General features: G+C 36.6%; 1 protein-coding gene across 2 annotated transcripts in view; it reads left to right on the forward strand.

Annotated features, from left to right (window-relative positions):
- lrrc45 (leucine rich repeat containing 45) overlaps positions 1-19,555 on the forward strand; it is a 36,372-nt gene extending 16,817 nt beyond the window's left edge. For both annotated transcript variants that reach the window (XM_088069835.1, XM_088069836.1), the window contains 4 exons: positions 5,651-5,743; positions 14,032-14,205; positions 14,620-14,767; positions 15,804-19,555. In XM_088069835.1, coding sequence (XP_087925961.1) covers positions 5,651-5,743; positions 14,032-14,205; positions 14,620-14,767; positions 15,804-16,003 — 615 coding nt within the window. In that variant the 3' untranslated portion in view covers positions 16,004-19,555. The remainder of the gene's footprint in view (positions 1-5,650; positions 5,744-14,031; positions 14,206-14,619; positions 14,768-15,803) is intronic.

A 19,555-nucleotide genomic window follows, 5' to 3' on the forward strand; every position in this document is an offset into this window, starting at 1 on the left:
CTGCATCTGTGTGCTCAGCTCATAGCGGGAGCAATTTGAGACTGTGTAGGGACCCCAAAATGTGGAAATATTCAAATACAAAAGGCAGATACAACACATTTATACTGCATGCAAAAAATGCATGTTTTTTCCCCCAAATCACATGGGACTATAATACAGTGGGCATGTTTGTAAAGCTGAGACTCATGGGTAACCACAGAACCAATTTTTATTCAGAAATCTTGAAATGGACAAGCTGTTTTCCTTGCCCACATTTGGCCGTGAAAAGAGAAGCCACCTTGTGGATTTAAATAACTGAACTGTCTGGAAAACATAAACATAAATGACCCTGTTTGATAAAAACAGCCTCCACTCAATGTTTGACAGTAAACCTTAGCTGAGTTAAATTAATGTGAGATGTGAGACAGATGTGACATAATTATACATCCCACAGAGCAAAGGTGTTTAACTCTTTGAAACCTAGAGCGATGTAACTTTTCTTGTGCTGCTTTGAGATGCCTTTCACATGTATTTATACCTTTCTCTTGAGCAAATTGGTGCAATTTCTTTCAAAATCATGGAAAAGAAGTAATGAGCAACTTGGTAAGAAATGTTCCACAAACGGAAATATTTAAAACTGTGGTATAGAATCATTATCATTTTTAGAGCACCTTTTCCAAAGTCCAGTTAGCCTTTTTTTTTTTTTTTTTAATTACCCTTCTTATTCCAGTTTTCTTTTTTGTATATTTTTTTTAACTAATTCTCACATCATTTTGATGTACTTTTTACTATTTTCTTGCACATCTTTGGGTCATTTCTTCTTTCGTTGCGCATTGCCTTCTTCTCATATTTTGAAGGAAATTAGACCAATTTGCTCAGTTTGCTCTGTTTAATATGTGTTATTGGAAAGCAGCAATTTACAGTCTTCACCTTTCTAAACGTTGCCCTTAAACCCTTTGAAACCTAGAGCGACATCCCTTTGAATCCCTTGACATCCCTTTTCTTGTGCTTTTTTTCTAAGTGGATTTAAAATTGCGGCTCATAAACAGGAATGGCGACCAGGATGGCCTGCAATTTACAAAAACAAAACAAAAAAATAAAACGTGTTATTTACGAACTTTCAATCACAATGTGGTTAACTCGCCAAAAGCTAGATTTTTTAAAATTAAAGCTACAATGGGTAATTTTTTTTTTACGGAAATAACTTTTTTGTCATATTTGCTGAAATTGTCTCTGTATCCACACAGTAGGACATGTGACTGATAGTCTGACCATTGTCAGAAAACAACCAATCAGAGCAGAGAATCTCTGACGCAGCTAGCAATCAGTGTTTTCAGAAACATAAATTAGTGTACTGTTTAGCTGTAAAATGAGAAAGTTTGTGACTCAGCCATCATGTTGAAAACAGTTGAGTGAAAACCAAGTGGTTGGTGCTTTTTTTCTAAATTTCTGATGCTTTTGGAGATAACTGATAGTAAAGGCAATGTTTTAGAATTGGAAGAAAGACTGTAACCTGCTGCTTTTCAGTAACACACAGCGACCAAAGATAAACCTGCTCACCATGGTCACCACTCTCTATCAAAGTGAAGAAAAAAATGTAACCCTTTTTAACCTAAAAAATGGCCTAATTTCCTTCAAAGACATGAGTAGAAGGCAGTGAGAAAAAAAAAGAAAAAATGACCCAAAGATTAGCAAGAAATCCGTAAAAAGTACAAGAAAATTATGTAAAAAATTAGTAAAAAAATAAATAAAGAAAAAGAAAAAGAAAGTAAAAAGGAGAAACAAAAACAAGTGCTCAAAATTTTTAAATACGTAATTATGGTAATTATGAATATAGTTTTTTTTCCCCTAGTTTTTTTCTTTTTTTACCTTGACTTTAATTTTCCCCCCGAAATGTTCCTCTAGTGGAAGAAAAAATTAAAATTTGTAATTTTTTGTCATTTATGGAACATTTCTAAGCAAGTGGCTCATTACCTTTTTTTTTGCACCAATTTGCTCAGGGGAAAGGTTTAAATACATGTGAAAGGCATCTGAAAGCAGCACAAGAAAAGTTACCCGCCCCAGGTTTCAAAGGGTTAAACACGTTTGCGGTGGGATCTATAATTATGTGTCCTGATAATGTACAGGACATCCATGCGGTGTTGTGGTGCTATCAGTTGGTAAAATCAGACACTGAACCAGCTCCAGCATCTCAGTGATTTCTGTTTACATAAACTAATTTAACACACAGGTTTATTGTCAAACACTGATTGGGTGCTGTTTTTATCAAATGGGGGAATTTATTATGGTCCCTAACTGTTTTTTCCAGAGAGTACGGTTATTCAAATCCACAAGGATGCTTCTCTTTCCACGCTAGGAATTTCCCAATTCTCAGGTAACTGAGGGGAGTGTAGAGCATGGGAACACCTTTGTACTGAAGAGTTGAATTATACAACTGTCTTCAGTGGTGGGCTGGTGACCATGAAATGGTATACAGAGGCAAAGCAGTGAAAGCATTTTATCAAGTGCGGGAACTTGAGTGTAAAGAGCAAAAACAAGCTGTCAACATTGCAGGGAAAACAGCCTCCACTCAATGTTTGGCAGTAAACCTTAGCTGAGTTAAATTAATGTGAGATGTGAGACAGATGTGACATAATTATACATCCCACAGAGCAAAGGTGTTTAACTCTTTGAAACCTAGAGCGATGTAACTTTTCTTGTGCTGCTTTGAGATGCCTTTCACATGTATTTATACCTTTCTCTTGAGCAAATTGGTGCAATTTCTTTCAAAATCATGGAAAAGAAGTAATGAGCAACTTGGTAAGAAATGTTCCACAAACGGAAATATTTAAAACTGTGGTATAGAATCATTATCATTTTTAGAGCACCTTTTCCAAAGTCCAGTTAGCCTTTTTTTTTTTTTTTTTAATTACCCTTCTTATTCCAGTTTTCTTTTTTGTATATTTTTTTAACTAATTCTCACATCATTTTGATGTACTTTTTACTATTTTCTTGCACATCTTTGGGTCATTTCTTCTTTCGTTGCGCATTGCCTTCTTCTCATATTTTGAAGGATATTAGACCAATTTGCTCAGTTTGCTCTGTTTAATATGTGTTATTGGAAAGCAGCAATTTACAGTCTTCACCTTTCTAAACGTTGCCCTTAAACCCTTTGAAACCTAGAGCGACATCCCTTTGAATCCCTTGACATCCCTTTTCTTGTGCTTTTTTTCTAAGTGGATTTAAAATTGCGGCTCATAAACAGGAATGGCGACCAGGATGGCCTGCAATTTACAAAAACAAAACAAAAAAATAAAAGGTGTTATTTACGAACTTTCAATCACAATGTGGTTAACTTGCAAAAAAGCTAGATTTTTTAAAATTAAAGCTACAGTGGGTAATTTTTACAGAAATAACTTTTTTGTCATATTTGCTGAAATTGTCTCTGTATCCACACAGTAGGACATGTGACTGATAGTCTGACCATTGTCAGAAAACAACCAATCAGAGCAGAGAATCTCTGACGCAGCTAGCAATCAGTGTTTTCAGAAACATAAATTAGTGTACTGTTTAGCTGTAAAATGAGAAAGTTTGTGACTCAGCCATCATGTTGAAAACAGTTGAGTGAAAACCAAGTGGTTGGTGCTTTTTTTCTAAATTTCTGATGCTTTTGGAGATAACTGATAGTAAAGGCAATGTTTTAGAATTGGAAGAAAGACTGTAACCTGCTGCTTTTCAGTAACACACAGCGACCAAAGATAAACCTGCTCACCATGGTCACCACTCTCTATCAAAGTGAAGAAAAAAATGTAACCCTTTTTAACCTAAAAAATGGCCTAATTTCCTTCAAAGACATGAGTAGAAGGCAGTGAGAAAAAAAAAAGAAAAAATGACCCAAAGATTAGCAAGAAACTCGTAAAAAATACAAAATAATTATGTAAAAATTATTAATAAATAATTATGGTAATTATGAATAGAATTTTTTCCCCCTAGTTTTTTTTCTTTTTTTACGTTGACTTTAATTTTCCCCAGAAGTGTTCCCCTAGTGGAACAAAAAATTAAAATTTGTAATTTCTTGTCATGGAACATTTCTAAGCAAGTGGCTCATTACCTTTTTTGCACCAATTTGCTCAGGGGAAAGGTTTAAATACATGTGAAAGGCATCTGAAAGCAGCACAAGAAAAGTTACCCGCCCCAGGTTTCAAAGGGTTAAACACGTTTGCGGTGGGATCTATAATTATGTGTCCTGATAATGTACAGGACATCCATGCGGTGTTGTGGTGCTATCAGTTGGTAAAATCAGACACTGAACCAGCTCCAGCATCTCAGTGATTTCTGTTTACATAAACTAATTTAACACACAGGTTTATTGTCAAACACTGATTGGATGCTGTTTTTATCAAATGGGGGAATTTATTATGGTCCCTAACTGTTTTTTCCAGAGAGTACGGTTATTCAAATCCACAAGGATGCTTCTCTTTCCACTCTGGGAATTTCCCAATTCTCAGGTAACTGAGGGGAGTGTAGAGCATGGGAACACCTTTGTACTGAAGAGCTGAATTATACAACTGTCTTCAGTGGTGGGCTGGTGACCATGAAATGGTATACAGAGGCAAAGCAGTGAAAGCATTTTATCAAGTGCAGGAACTTGAGTGTAAAGAGCAAAAACAAGCTGTCAACATTGCAGGGAAGTTGATTGACAAGTCACAGAAACAGCTCAGCAATATATTTGTCAGTGCTGTACGCAGGAAGGCCAAACATGCTATTGCAGATGCCTCACATCCATCACACTCAGAATTTGAGCTGCTCCTGTCTGGCCGTTGATTTAGGGTCCCAAAAACCGATTGTAACCTTTAGAGGAAGATCTTTATTCCCTATGCCATTCAGGCACAGAATAACACAGAGCAACTGTATCAGGGAAAACAACTATTTTGTAAGATGCACTCTCTTTTATTGTTTATTTATATTTATAGAATTTATTGCTCCTACCTGCCTGTTGCACTATTTTATCTTGTGTATTGTGCATTTGTGCATTTTTAATACTTTTTTTTATGTGTTAGTATTTGCCTTTGCTGTTTTTGAGCGAAGCCAAAGCGGTTTTCCACTGAGATGGAATGATAAAGTCTGTCTGTCTGTCCATCTAGAATTCCAGCTAAAACATTTGTCCAACCAATCGCAAGCAGCTTAATTGAATGTGAGCACATGGATAGCTGTCACAGCTGTCAATCGTGGCAGAAAAGCCCCCTTTTGTATAATTTAATGACTGATTTTAACCAAACTTATAAAAATGATCACTTAAACAGAAGTCAGGGTTAGAGGAATACCATCAATGACAGAAACCTTCTTTGGGAAAAATGTATTTAGCGTGTACTTTGAGTTGTTAGTTTGACCTGTGTCCCATCCACTAACATGGAGGGGTGGGCTTTATGACATATACTGCAGTCAGACACTAGGGGGCGATCCAGATTGAAAAGCTGCAATTTGGGGGAGCTGGCATGTTGAAAAGTTCAAGCAGTGCGCACATCTAAAAGTGGTAAAAACTAGGTGCTGGACCAAGCAAAAACAGATGTGAAAGAAGAAAAAGGATCTGTCATGTTGCCCATCTTTATACAGTCTATCGATGCTCTCTACAGATCTCTGGACTACCTGTGCTCCTAATGTAATGTCGTGTCATAATGTCCATCTGCTGTAGGAGCTGAGTAAAGCCAAAGCAGCGTGTGTGACGGAGAGGGCCCAGGCAGAGGAGGAGCTAGGAAGAGTGCGAGCTCAAGTGCGTCAGGAGGAGGTGGGTTTCAAAATCTGGACCTTTGATCTGTTATTAAGATGTTACTGCTTTTATCTTTATATTTATCGTGGCTTTTGTCCAGAGCATTTTACAAATGAGCTTCAATCTAAGCCTCAATAGTGGCACAAGAGGGGATATCATTTCATTGTGTTTTATCAGATTTAAATCCAGTATTGACTCCAGCTATCAAATCCTTGATATATATATATTTTTTGGTTTACTTTTCAACATTTACCACCAACCTAAAGACGTCGAATCACCCTATTGTGGTCAAGTGTAGGGCTCCTAAATAGGCAAAAAAGTATTGTTAGGGTATAGGTAGCCGAAATAATATTACACTTGGATTGGAAAGTTTAAAAAATCCCACTCAGGGCTGGTCAAGGTGATCACAGACAGCAAGAATTCATTTGGAAAGTCTAAAAGAGCAGCAAGATTATTTTTTTTAGACTGCCATTCAAGCTAGCATAGCACTCAACTGGAAGTCATTTGCTCCGCTGGTGGAAGTTACCTCCTTGGGCACACTCGTACGCTGTAAGTCTCCAGTGCACAAGCTTCATGGGCCCGTAGATCCGGGTATTCTGTACCTGGAAAATGAGCTTTTTTGTACTTCATGCACCAATGAGCAGCTCTCATAGGAATAACGGGTCCTGCGTCCATGGCTGTATGCAGACCTTCTTTTTTTTTAAATATTTTTCTTTTTAATTTTTGATTTGATTTACGTTGACAGCAATACAAGCTCCTCAGACAAGTAACACAAACTTACAGCCTTCCGCTGTCACGAAACACAACATACAACACATGATAATACAACATGATGAAAACCAAAAGCACATAAATACATGTAGAAGACAAGAAAATAAATGAATAAAATAAAATAAAAAAATAAAAATAAAAAAGACAGAATGTGTGTGTGTGTGTGTGTGTGTGTGTGTGTGTGTGTGTGTGTGTGTGGGGGGGGGGTTATCTTAATTTACACCAACACTTATTATTGATGGCCACTCGCACCCAAAAAATATATTCAGGGGGGTCCATTCTTTAACAAATTCATCTAAGGTGCCTTGCACCACATGAGATAGTCTTTCATAAGGAACAATTGATAGCAGTTTGTCATACCACATTGCTAACGTAGGCGGGTGCTCATCAAGCCAGACATGTAGAATAGACAGACGTGCAGCATACAACATAGTATTCAACAATTTACCAGTTTGACCAGGCAAGGACAGAAGATCAATACCAAGAATACACTGTTTAGGATCCATTACCATTGTAATGCCAAGGAACTTCTCTATCTCTGTTTTGACATTAGACCAGAATATTTTAATCAATGGACATGACCACATTAAATGAAAATAAGTGCCTGGTTGTTGCATGCTACAGAACATGAATCATCATATTTACTACGTATTTCAGGAGTCACATGCAGTTTGTTAATTATCTTATATTGTACTTCATGTGATTTGTCTGATCTAGTAATTTTCTTGGCATTGTTTAACATCTTACGCCAGGTCTGGTCATCTAGGTGAGCACCAAAGTCTTTTTCCCAACTATTTTTTATTTTAATCATAGTCCCATCATTCGTAAGCAACTGATCGTATATGTAAGTAATCACTTTCTTATTAATTGTTGTTGCTTTCATGATGAGCCTGTCAAGAATATTCAGCTTACTACCACATTTGTAATATGAAATTGAGTTTAAGTAACTCCTCATTTGTAAATAACGATAGAATTGGGTTCGAGAAAGCTTAAACTCTTCTTGCAGTTGCTGAAAAGACTTTAGTGCACCACCTATATACAAATCACTAATTTTTGTAATACCAGCGGTCTTCCAGTCTCTGAATCCCACATCTACACAAGAATTTTCAAAATCAGGGTTATTCACAATAGGTGCTAAGAATGAATATTGATTTAAAAAATATGTTACATTATGCTAGTCAAAGACTTGCATATATTTGTAGCTATAAAATTATCCTTCATCCTAATTTGCAACTTCCTAGAACATACAAAGGGAAGGTCTGCTATTGATGCGTTATCTAGTCCTATACTTTCCAGATCTTTAAAGGAAACCTGACTATCTTTTACCCAGTCTGTGACAAATCTCAATTGTGAAGCCCAATGATAATAAATCAGATTGGGTAAAGCTGTTACCATTTTTTATGGGAGACTGAAGCTTTTGCAGCTTTAACCTAGGACGCTTATTTTTCCAAACAAATCTACGAATTGCACCATGTATTGATTTAAACAATTTTAACGGAATATAGGTAGGTAGCATCTGGATTGGATACAATAATCGTGGCAAAACATTCATTTTAATAATTGCAATTCGGCCTAGTAAGGACACTGGTAAGTTCACCGATCTTTCAAGGTCTGATTTGATTTTAGTAACTACAGGTAAAAAAATTTAATTTAGTTAAATCAGAGAGATTGGGCGGAAAAAAAATCCCAAGATATTTAAATCCGTTATGGGTCACCTTAAAAGGCAAATATTATGAATCACTGCAGGTCTTCCCAAGAGGTAAGGTCAGGGACTTATCATAGTTTATTTTATATCCAGAAAAAGTGCTAAATTGATCTATAATCTTAATTAAAGCTGGTATAGATTTAGATGATTCCTTCATAAATAAAAGTACATCATCAGCATATAATGGAATTTTATGTGTTCTGATATTAGTTTGAATGCCCATCACCTGATCACTTACTCTTACAGTCTCGGCTAAAGGCTCTATAATCAGAGCAAAAAGTAAGGGAGACAGTGGACAGCCTTGTTTTGTGCCTCTCTCTAAGGAAAACATCTGGGAGGACAAACCATTAACAGATACAGCAGCTTGCGGCGATGCATAGAACAATTTGACCCAATCAATAAAAATACTACCAAAAGAAAATTCATTGAGTGTTCTAAATAAATAATTCCATTCTACTCGATCATAAGCTTTTTCAGCATCTAGTGCAACTATAACTGCATTGTTCATATTAAGTCTTGAATACTGCATAATGCCCAATAATCGTCTGATATTTGTATGTGAGTGACGATTTCGAACAAAACCAGTTTGGTCTGTGTCCACTAATTTGGGTAGTACTAAGTTAAGTCTTGTTGCCAAAATATTGGCCAATATTTTAGAGTCTATATTTTGAATTGATAAAGGTCTATATGAAGAAGGGTTATCCGGGTCTTTTTGTTCTTTCGGTATTACCTTAATAGTGGCAAAATGCACTGTCTTAGGTAGTTTCCTAACCTGAAAGGAATACTGAAACATATTTGTTAAAACAGGAACAAAAATAGATTTAAAGGTCTTATATACTTCAGAAGGGAAGCCATCTGGGCCACAAGCTTTTCCATTTTTTAAATTAATAATATTTTTTTCAACCTCTTCAGATGTAATTTCAGCATCAAGCATCTTCCTATCAACATTGCTAACTTTAGGTAACTTAAGTTTTTGAAAGAAAGCATTCATCCCCTCCTCTTCTCCTGAATTTTCGGATTTATATAATGAGCAGAAAAAGTCTTTGAGCACATTTGAAATCTCAGAGGATGTATATACTAATTTACTATTTTTATCCTTCAATTTTGTAATTATATTACTAGTTTTTTTGTTATTAATTAGATTAGCTAAATAATGTCCTGGTTTATTTCCATATTCATACCTCTTATGCTTCTGTAAAAATAAAGCTCTTTCTGACTTTTGAGATTGCAATGTATTAAATGCAGATCGATAAATTAATACTTTGTCCCAGCTTTCCTTAGACAGTGTCAGCTTATGCTCTGATTCTGCATCCTGTAGCTTTATTTCTAATCTCCTCTGTTCTTCCACAACTTTCTTCTTTCTGGCAGAGCAGTATGATATCATCAGGCCCCTCAAAGAGGCTTTTGTTGTCTCCCATAGATTTGATGGATCTGTTTCCCCATTATCATTCACTTCTAAAAATTCCAAAAGTTTCCTTTTTGTCATAGAGCAAAATTCAGGGTCCGACAATATTGACCTATTGCACTGCCAGGATTGTCGATATTTATGTGATTTACTTATAGAGATCTCTATTATAATTGGGGCATGATCCAATATATGAATGCTCCCAATACTGCTACTAAGTACAAGCTCTGTAGATACTTTAGATACCAAGAAGAAATCTATTCTAGTATATGTTTTATGTGGATTAGAGAAAAAAGTATAATCTTTATCAAAAGGGTGCATTAACCTCCATATATCTACAACATCTACCTCATCCAGCATTTGCTGTAAAGCTCGTTGTCTAGGATTCCTTTTCGTTGTGTTCAAGCTTGGGTTCCGATCTAATATATTGTCCATTACACAGTTCCAATCACTAGCCACAATCATAATTGGACATCTATATTTAAGCAATAAATCAGTCATAGTAGTAAAGATGGATACATTTATATCAGGAGCAGCATACACATTAAGGATAGTAATTTTTTCACCATACAAGAAACCATAAATCAACACATAGCAACCACTTAAATCAGTCTCAAAGTGATCAATAATGAGTGGTAATTTTTTATGGATTAATATAGACACTCCTCTACTTTTACTATTGAAAGAAGAAAAATACACTTGTCCTACCCAGTCTTTCTTAAGTTTTTTATGTTCTTCATCAGTTAGGTGGGTCTCTTGTAACATTACAATAGAAACATTTTCTTTCCTGAAAGAGGATAATAGCCTACTTCGCTTAACTGGATTTTTACAGCCCTTGATATTTAGGGAGCACAAAAAACTAACAAACACACAAGAAACAAAAATTGACCATATATCAATCTCATACTGATATAAGCCATCACCTTACCCTATCTAGACTGGGTATGTCTGCCCTTCAAGTATCATCTAGGTTCCACTACATTTAGCACTCATATTTATTAACCAAACAAAATGGAGGAGAGAGAATAAAATACAAAAAAAACCAAAACAAAACAAAAAACACAGAGAACACAACTGAAAGAGGAAGAAAAGCAGATAGTTCTACTTTCCCCTAGCTATATTCACAAATTATGGACTCCTGGTGCCCTCACTTACAGTAGCAGTCTATCAGCTTTGTAGCCTAATGAAAATAAATCATCTCTCTCTCAGTCATTTCATCGGAGATTCTTCACTGTTCGCTTCCAGTTCATTGAGAAAACCCTGAGCCTCAGCTGGAGATTTGAAACTCTTTTTGGAGCCCCTGTGCTTAACAAAAAGCGTAGCAGGATAGTGCATTTCATACCTTATGCCAGCGGCCTGCAGTCTCTGTTTCACTGGAGCGAAGAGTTTACGTTTCTTCTGAACGGCTGCGCTGAAGTCAGGATAAATAGAAACCCTTTTGCCCTTGAAAAAGAGTTCTCCTCGTTCCCGGGCACAGTGCATCACTTTTATTTTCTGTTGATAGTTCCCAAACCTCACGATGATGGGTCTTATCCTCGATGGGTCCCGTGTAGAGATGCGGTGCGCCCTTTCAATTTGCAGCGGGGATTCCCCCTGTATATCCCGGCCCAGGATCTCCGGCAAAAGGCGGGGAATAAACGCCATGGTGTTCTTCTCTTCTTCACCCTCCATCACGCTATAAATCAGCAGATTGGACTGTCGACTTTTATTTTCCAGATAGTCCACCTTCATTTCCAACATCTCCACTGTTTTAAGCAGCCCCGTGATCTTCTTATCAGCGTCTACCACATTATCCTCCGTCGCACTCACTCTGATTTGAACTTCAGCAATTTGTTTATTTAGTGCGTGCATTGAGGAGCGTATTTGAGCCATTTGTTCATCAGTATTCGTCAATCTGAGCAAGAGTTCATTTTTACTTCCATTCACTGCTTCCCATAAAGTTTGTAGAGTAATATTACCCTCAGCCATTGTTCCGCGACAAGTCAGCAGGTGCAATCACTCAGTAAGATTGACGTAGATTTTTCAGGTATATGTATCAGGCTCAAAAGTAAGTTTCTTAGTAATATTGTGACATCAACAGAAAGTCCACTTGCAAAGTCACATTTAAATTCGAACTTGAAGCGTTCAGCATATAGTACTACCAATGTAGAAGTTAAATTGGCAGACTGACCCTGCGCTGTCTACTCGCGCACGTCCGACCCGTCGGTCGCCATTTTTGTCTAATATTACTAAAAAACATGCAGACCTTCTTAATAAATCCATGGTATGGAAGTGTTTCGACAATGGTCCATTTTGGATCCAGTTCCAAGTCTGCAAAATACCAAGACTCCTGAAACATTTAATTTTTACCACTAGCTAACTAACAAAAGCAGAAGCAATGCAGTTATTGCAGTCAGTTTTTGGTTGTGGTTAGGGTTCCTGCAGTGTTCATCGTTGAGCAGAATTTTACCAGGAGCTGAATTATCTGTAGAGGTCTCGTTTTCAAAATGGACCTGGTGAATTAAAGTGATAAATGAATACAGCAGCTTCACGCAAACAATCAATGTTTCTCTGATGCTGCTCTGTTTGTCAGGAGCTGGAGTTGAGTTGCTGCTAATGTTTGCTCAGCTTGTTTCTGGGTTAACATAGGATCAAGACGTCCGATGACTAAAATCCTTCATCTGGTTAAAACATGTAGCCAAAAAGTGAATTGCAAAAAGTCAGTTAATGACAGCTTCTGGCAGAGAAACACAACCCTGACACATGTGCAAAGGAGATATGACACCACTGACAGGCTGCCAAATGACAAGGACAGTCAACCTGATTAAATGACAGGGGTTTGAACAGTGATGAAAATGTTGTTTTAGCGATTTTAATGTGGAAAAGTTCAGCATTATGTCTTTAAGCTCTGATGCAAACAAATCAAGCTTTTATCTCTTCTCACTCTTTTTTATTAGCAAAGAGCAATAAAAAGATGTAGGTTAGCAGGCTTCTCACTTTTAGCCGACTGTCACTGGTTACTAACATCACCACTGGCAGATTAGAGCAGTTGAAGCTAATTAACACGAACACTTGTATTATTTCTGGGGGTCATTCTGGGCTTTTGCCTTGGAATTTGCAATTTTTACTATTTTCCACCTGATTATGTAATTTTGACCATACAGTATTTGGCATATGGAGAAAATGTAATTCAATGTAAATATCAATACTAGACTTGTACCTTTTATATTGTTATATTTTATATTTTATATTTGTATCTTCTATTTTATCTGTTTTCTTTTTTTCTATATTTATGTTGCACCAAACCACCAGAACAAATTCCTCGTATTGTGTTAACTATACCTGGCAATAAATCTTTTCTGATTCTGATTCTGATTCTGAAATACATGCTATTTCCACTAGATGCACTGTCACAATCAATGTTGCTGCAAATCACCGACAAATCCCAGACTGTGATCATCAAAAAAATCTACTTAGCATGTAGTGTATTGAAAATAAATATTTTTTGTGTTTTGTTTTTTTTGAGATCTAAGATCATAATGGCATCATGACCAAAACTTGGCATTTAAAGCATTAAAATCCTGAAAATCAATGAATATTTGGTATTAATAATTAGGACTGATGCTGGTTAAAAAATAACTTAATGAAAGTAGAAAATAATATTAATGTATCATGTTTTTTAAAGCATGATTTTGAAAAGCGCATTTTGTGCAGAATAATATTAAAGGGGGCCTTAATGGTTAAAAATCTCGCAGCTAAACATTGAATAATATCGTATCTAAACTCAGTCTGATCGGCTGCATGGTTTTGCATGGTCAGGAGTTTCAGTATCTGGCTTTAATGATGGTGGAGAACAAAAGGCTGTAGCTGTTCATTGAATGTTTAGCAAAACGTAATTAACCCATTTTTATTTAACAATAGATAAATGTTAAATACATGGCATTGTTTTTATTGTTCTGTACATATAAATGAAGTTTTCTAAAATAACACCTTTTGAATGGCACCAGAAAGCATTGAGGTTTAAGATAAGGTAAGATAAGGTATACTTTATTGTCCCACAGGAAAATTTGATTTGGTCTCAAAGCCGCTGCGTCATACAACATAGACACACACATATTCATACATACATACTGGTATTTGATACCTAGTCCTTGTTATGACCACATAAAAGTTGTACAGAAACATGGTGGCTATTTAAGAGTCTAGGAAAGGAGAGGATAATGACTATGCTGAAATTCTGTAATCATGCCTTTTTAAATTGAATTTGTACATATGTATATCAGCTATTGCCTGATCCCCCTCTCTCATATTTCATTGTGTCTAATGACTCTCTGGGACTCTGTGGAAAGCAGCTTTTTTACTGAGTGGATTATCCCATTAAAAAATTAGTGTGATGTTTTTGGTTTCTCCATCATCCTCATTTCCACATTTCTGTCCTGTGAGCAGCAGGAACATGTGTCGTCGTTGGAGGAGAAGCTTCGCTCAGCACGTACCTGCCTGCAGGAGGTCCAGCTGCACTGCTCCCAGCAGAAACAGACCATCTCTGAGCTGCAGGCCAAGAACAGCCAGCAGAGCATCGAGATCAACGCAATGCGGCGGAGGACGGAGGAGCTCCAGCAGGTCAGGACCCATCAGTTACCTCCTGCACCTACAGGAGTTTGTAGGCATCATTGTGTTGCATACATGACCCCTGTGTTCATGCTGCAGACCCACATTACGTGTTATATAGTTGTGTTTCATATAAGTGATGTGGAAATCACTATAGTCCCATGGTCAGATCTGTGATTCCTACCAGATTTATTTAGACATGAATGTGGGCCTGTGAAAACTTCAGATTGCATGTGGCTGGAAGCCAAGCCAGCCAGCTGGGCTCTGTATGTGCAGTTTACCTGAGACTAAATGCAAGATGAACCCCAGCAGATACTCGTAGCTGCTGCACAGAGGCCTCATCCATCTGAGCAGCCTCCACAAGTGATCAGTGATGGGTGTGTGTTTGTTGTCATGAGAATCATTCGGGTGTTGGTTGTGCTGCAGGAGCTGTCGGGTAAGGACCAGGAGAAGGTGGCAGAGGTGAACCGGGTGAAGGTGGAGCTGCAGGAGCAGATTGGACATCTCCAGGCAGAGAGGACGGCACAGGGAGGACTCAAAGAGAAGATCAGTGCTCTGGAGAGAGAGATTAAAGGTGCACCACACTGTTTCTCTCTTTTCTTCTTGCTTCACACATCTTTTTTATTACCCTCTATAAAACATGCACATTTCAACAAATCAATAAGTTCCCTACTGTGTCTTTGTTTGTGTCATGTATTCCTGTTTAACCTGAGCAAATTGGCTTGATTTCTTTCAAAAACACAGGAAGAAGGCATGAGTGACAAAAGGTTAAATTAATCAAAAATGAGCAAAAACTAGTAAAATGTACATAAAAAATTAACTGAAAATTTTTCAAACAAATTAAAACAAAAATAAATAAATAAATAGATAAATTAATAAAAAGAAACTAATACAAACCAAGTTAAACAAGACTTGGAAAAGTGATTAAAAATTATAATTCTATAACATAAGTGTAAATATATAATAATAACAGTAATAATAATAATAATTATTATTATTATAAATATAGTTTTTACCAAAGACATGCAGGTCAGGTTGATTGGTGAATCTAAATTGCCCTTAGGTGTGACTGTGAGCATGAAAGGTTGTCTGTCTATATGTGTCGGCCCTGCAATAGTCCCCCCGCCCGATGACAGCTGGGATTGGCTTCAGCCCCCCCGCGACCCTTGTGAGGACAAGCGGTTAATGAAAGTGAATGAATGAATGAATGAATAGTTTTTACCTTGCTATTTTTATTTTTCCCTCTTTTTTAAAATAAATTGGTAAAAAGTACAAAACAAACTACCTGAAAAATAGTAAAAAGAAATAAATAAACAAAGAAAAAAAGACTTGGAAAAGTGCTTAAAATTACAATAATTCTGTGACAAAAATTCTAAGAATTATAAATATAGTTTTTGCCTGGCTTTTGTTTTTCTTTTTTCCATATACATATTTCCCCAACTTTAAAAAAAATCTATATCTACTATATGCTTGCAGTCATTAAAAAAAGATGACTCAAAAAAAAGCAAACTAAAAATTGTAAAAAGTTCAAGAAAATCACCAGAAATGTTTTTAAAACAATTGTTGATGTCTTTCATACCTGTCCTCCTGTGTGGCTTGCGGTCCTGCAGTACTAAGCAGTAACCACAGAGAGGCACTCCTCGACAAAGAGAGTCAGATGTCCTCCATGCTGGAGAAGCTGCGGCTGAAAGAGGCGGAGATCCAGAGGATGAGGGAGGACGAGGCCAACAGAGCCAGCTACCTGCAGAGCGCCATCCTCACCTATGTCCAAGGCTCACCTCTGGGACACTACAGCAGCCCCAAGAAGTGACCCACAGACCCGGAACCTCTGAGCCCGCACCTTGCTCCTGCACAGGTCAGGACAGCTTGAAAATTACAAACAATCATGATGGTCTGGACTCTTAGGCTCTGGAGAACACAGAAAATCAGGAGTGTGAGGGGAGATAATCAAAGCTAAGTAACATGACTGTGAACTTTAACCCTTTGAAACTTGAGAAAATTGATATTATTTCTTTCAAAAATATGGAGAGAATGCAGTAAGCATCTTAACAAGACAGGGCCCAAAATAAGCAAAAAAATAAGTTAAAAAGTACAAATAAAATTTCCTGAAAAAAAAAAACTAAAAACAGAAATGTGCAAGAAAATGAATTTGAAAAGGGCTTAAAATAAATATATATATGTTTTTATTTTATATATTTTATAATTTTTTTCCTGTAATATAATTTGAAAAATAAATATAAGTATCTTTTCGGGACATTTTCCCCTATTTATTTTGATCATTTTCTAATAAGGCTTCCCCCTTTTTTTAAACGATTTTTTGGGGTAATTTTCTTTTCACCCAAGAAAAGCCCCACAAGCTGCAGGAATTAAGTATTTCTTGCAGCATGTGAGGCTTGTCTTGTCAAATTGGTCATGAAATGTTTCACCATGTTTTTGAAAGCAGTCAAACCAATTTACTCACGTTTCAAAGGGTCAAGTAGCTTGTGAAAGGCGTCTGAATGCAGCATGCAGCTTCCAAAGGGTTAATCCTAGCTAAATGAAGGATTTAAAAAGTGGTCTAAGGTCTAAAAACAAATTTCTGGTCAGACATTCATGACAGTTGCTGGATATTTATGGTCCCCAGAGGACAAATATTACAAGCAAGATGTATTTTTTATGCATTTTTCTTAACTATTAGATAAATTTAGCACATTATTGCTCCTGAGGGGACAAACAACCCTGTGCCCTTTCCTCTGTCTCCATCCTCAGGGCACAGCATACATTTTTATACCCACTTCCAGATGTGTAATGAACACTTCAGGGGTTACTTCTGGAATTGCTCCCAGTGCTTTGGACTTTTACCTGTTTTTGTTTGTTTGTTTTTGACAAAATGTTTGCCAGCTGGATGAGATTATTTCCCATTTTAAAACATGTTTTTATGGGGTTAGGGTTAGTGTGTCAGTTCTTACTCATTAATAAATTGATGATCCAAATTCTGTATTTTTTCAAGATGTATATTGTTTTTCCTCTATTAAATGAAGGTGTGACATAGTACCCTGAATATCAAAACCAGGACTCCATCAGGAAACGTAGTTCTAAGCTCAGCACCTCAAAATGTAAGCATAAGAAGTTCTATTGTGTCTTCATTATAGTCTGTTTTATCTTAAAGAGTAACTTAAGTATTTTCAGCCTGGACCCTCTTTGCATGTTTTGTGTCTAATGGACTAATGGACATAGCAATTCTTTAAATTGGTCCAAAATTGAACGAGAGCAAAACAAGCTATGATGTGGCAATCATGTGCTGTCCATTTACAACCACCAAGGGTCTGTTTACACAGCAACGCTTCTTGCATGAAATGTTAAACTTTTGTTGTGGTTTGACCTTCCGTTCACACCCCTTCTGTTACCGTGTAAACTGGCAATGCGAGGATCTTGTGACGACAGTGTGGATTATATTTCAGACAAATAGCCATGCGCGAGCAGGACAACAAGAGCAGCAATGGCAAACTACAGGGCTGTGTTTGTGCTGCTGACTCTACTGAGGTTATTAACACTGGCGGTTCTCGTGTGTGCATTCGCAATGGTCTTCTTGTTTATTTATACTCATCACTCTGTAGAGGAACACTTTTATATGCAGGCAAATGTTGTTCTTCTGTGTTGTTTCATTACAAAGTTACACTGCAGCTTAGCCTGGGATGAATAAGACAGCGTTAACAGTTGTTTCTGCTGATCGGTGTACACAAGGATTGTTTTCACAATGTTATCACAATGAACAAAGGTTTTTTTGAAAAGCTTTCATTTTTAGTTGGGTTAGGCGTTTTTACCGTTCTCATCGTTCTCATTTAAATGTTGCCTGAAAGTGTTTGTTTTTACCAGTGAAAGATTCAGATGATCATTCTACCTGTCTGACAAACGATCCCTACAGAGAGAGGCCTTTTTAATAAAGAGTAAGATCCTTTAAGTTTAACCAGAAACAAATCCAGAATCCCTATCATCAAACCCGCCAGACTTCATTAAAATGATAGCAATTTTGTCATCATAATCAGAGTTAAAGGGAAACTTTACAAAAACCACCTTGGTTCATCTTTTTACTGTTCCAACAATCACCAACTCTGGTTTGGTTGAAATAATCCCTTTATTCATTCAGATAGATGTGAAAATATGTTGTCTCTATAATCATAAAATTATGTTAATTTGAAATAGAGTCTGGTGGCGATTTCAGAGCCTTTTCAAGTTAGACAAAAAGGATCTTACTCTTTAACAAAAAGGCACTAGAGATCCTTTCAATAATGTTGTCAGACACTTGGAATAACAATCTGAGCCTGTCAGTGACAAAAACCAGCACTGTTAGTGGCCATAAATTGGTGGTGTGAACATGCCAATAGTGGTTACATTGCAGCCTGTTTTGTGGCTGCCAGCTGACCCAAAAATTAGCAAGAAATTTGTAAAACATTCAAGAACATTTCCTGAAAATGTATTTAAACACCTCAGCCACACTCTGTTCACCCTGGGAAAAGAGACAGATTTCTCAATTGCCACACCACCAGACTACAGAGCAGCTTCTTCCACCAGGCTGTGATGTAGCAGGATTTAGGGATACATTTCTACGTTTAAAGAAAATGACAAATAAATCTACCTTGTACCTTAGGAAGAAGGGAAAAGAAAAAAGGATTAAAAAAAGAAAAAAATAATTAAAAATGCTTAAAAATTAAATAAGTTTGTAACGTAATTTAAAATATTTAATTATGATAAATCTAAAGATGTTTTTTTCCCCAAGCTTTTTTCTAGCTTATTTTGTAAATCTACTTACTAGTTGCAATTTGTGGAACATTTCTTTACAAGTTACTCATAATCTTTTTCCCCATTTCTTTTTAAAGAAACCGCACTAATTTGCTCAAGGTTCAAAGGTTTAAATAATTTTGAAAGGCATATGACAGCAGCATAAGAAAAGTGATGCCGCACCAGGTTTCAAGGGGTTAAATTAACTGTAAATCATCATCTATATCTGTTTTTGCAGTCCAGTCCATTCTAGCTTTGTTAGTGTTTATACACAAAATGAGGTTTGTTTCAAATATGCCTTAATTTCTATCTGTCAAACCAGACAGCAGGTGCTCTCCAGCTCAGATGCAGAGAATTAACAGATTCACAAAATGACCTCTGCTGTCTTTACACACGAAGGCCTAATTTAACCCTGGATATGGTCTTTTATAATATAATTGTTGTTTTATGTCTTAATATTGTGTCAGAAATGTGATGGATGATTGTCATTTTATTGTTTCCAATGCGTTTTTACCAGTGTGCTCTTTTTTTGATTGCATGTGCATTTTCTATCAGTTAAACGTAATCATTTCTGAAATAAATGTCTCTGGATTTTCTTAACGCC

This window comes from Plectropomus leopardus, chromosome 19, assembly GCF_026936395.1.
Source record: "Plectropomus leopardus strain MGB_pleo_1.0 chromosome 19, ASM2693639v1, whole genome shotgun sequence".
Classification (NCBI taxonomy): Eukaryota; Metazoa; Chordata; class Actinopteri; order Perciformes; family Serranidae; genus Plectropomus; species Plectropomus leopardus.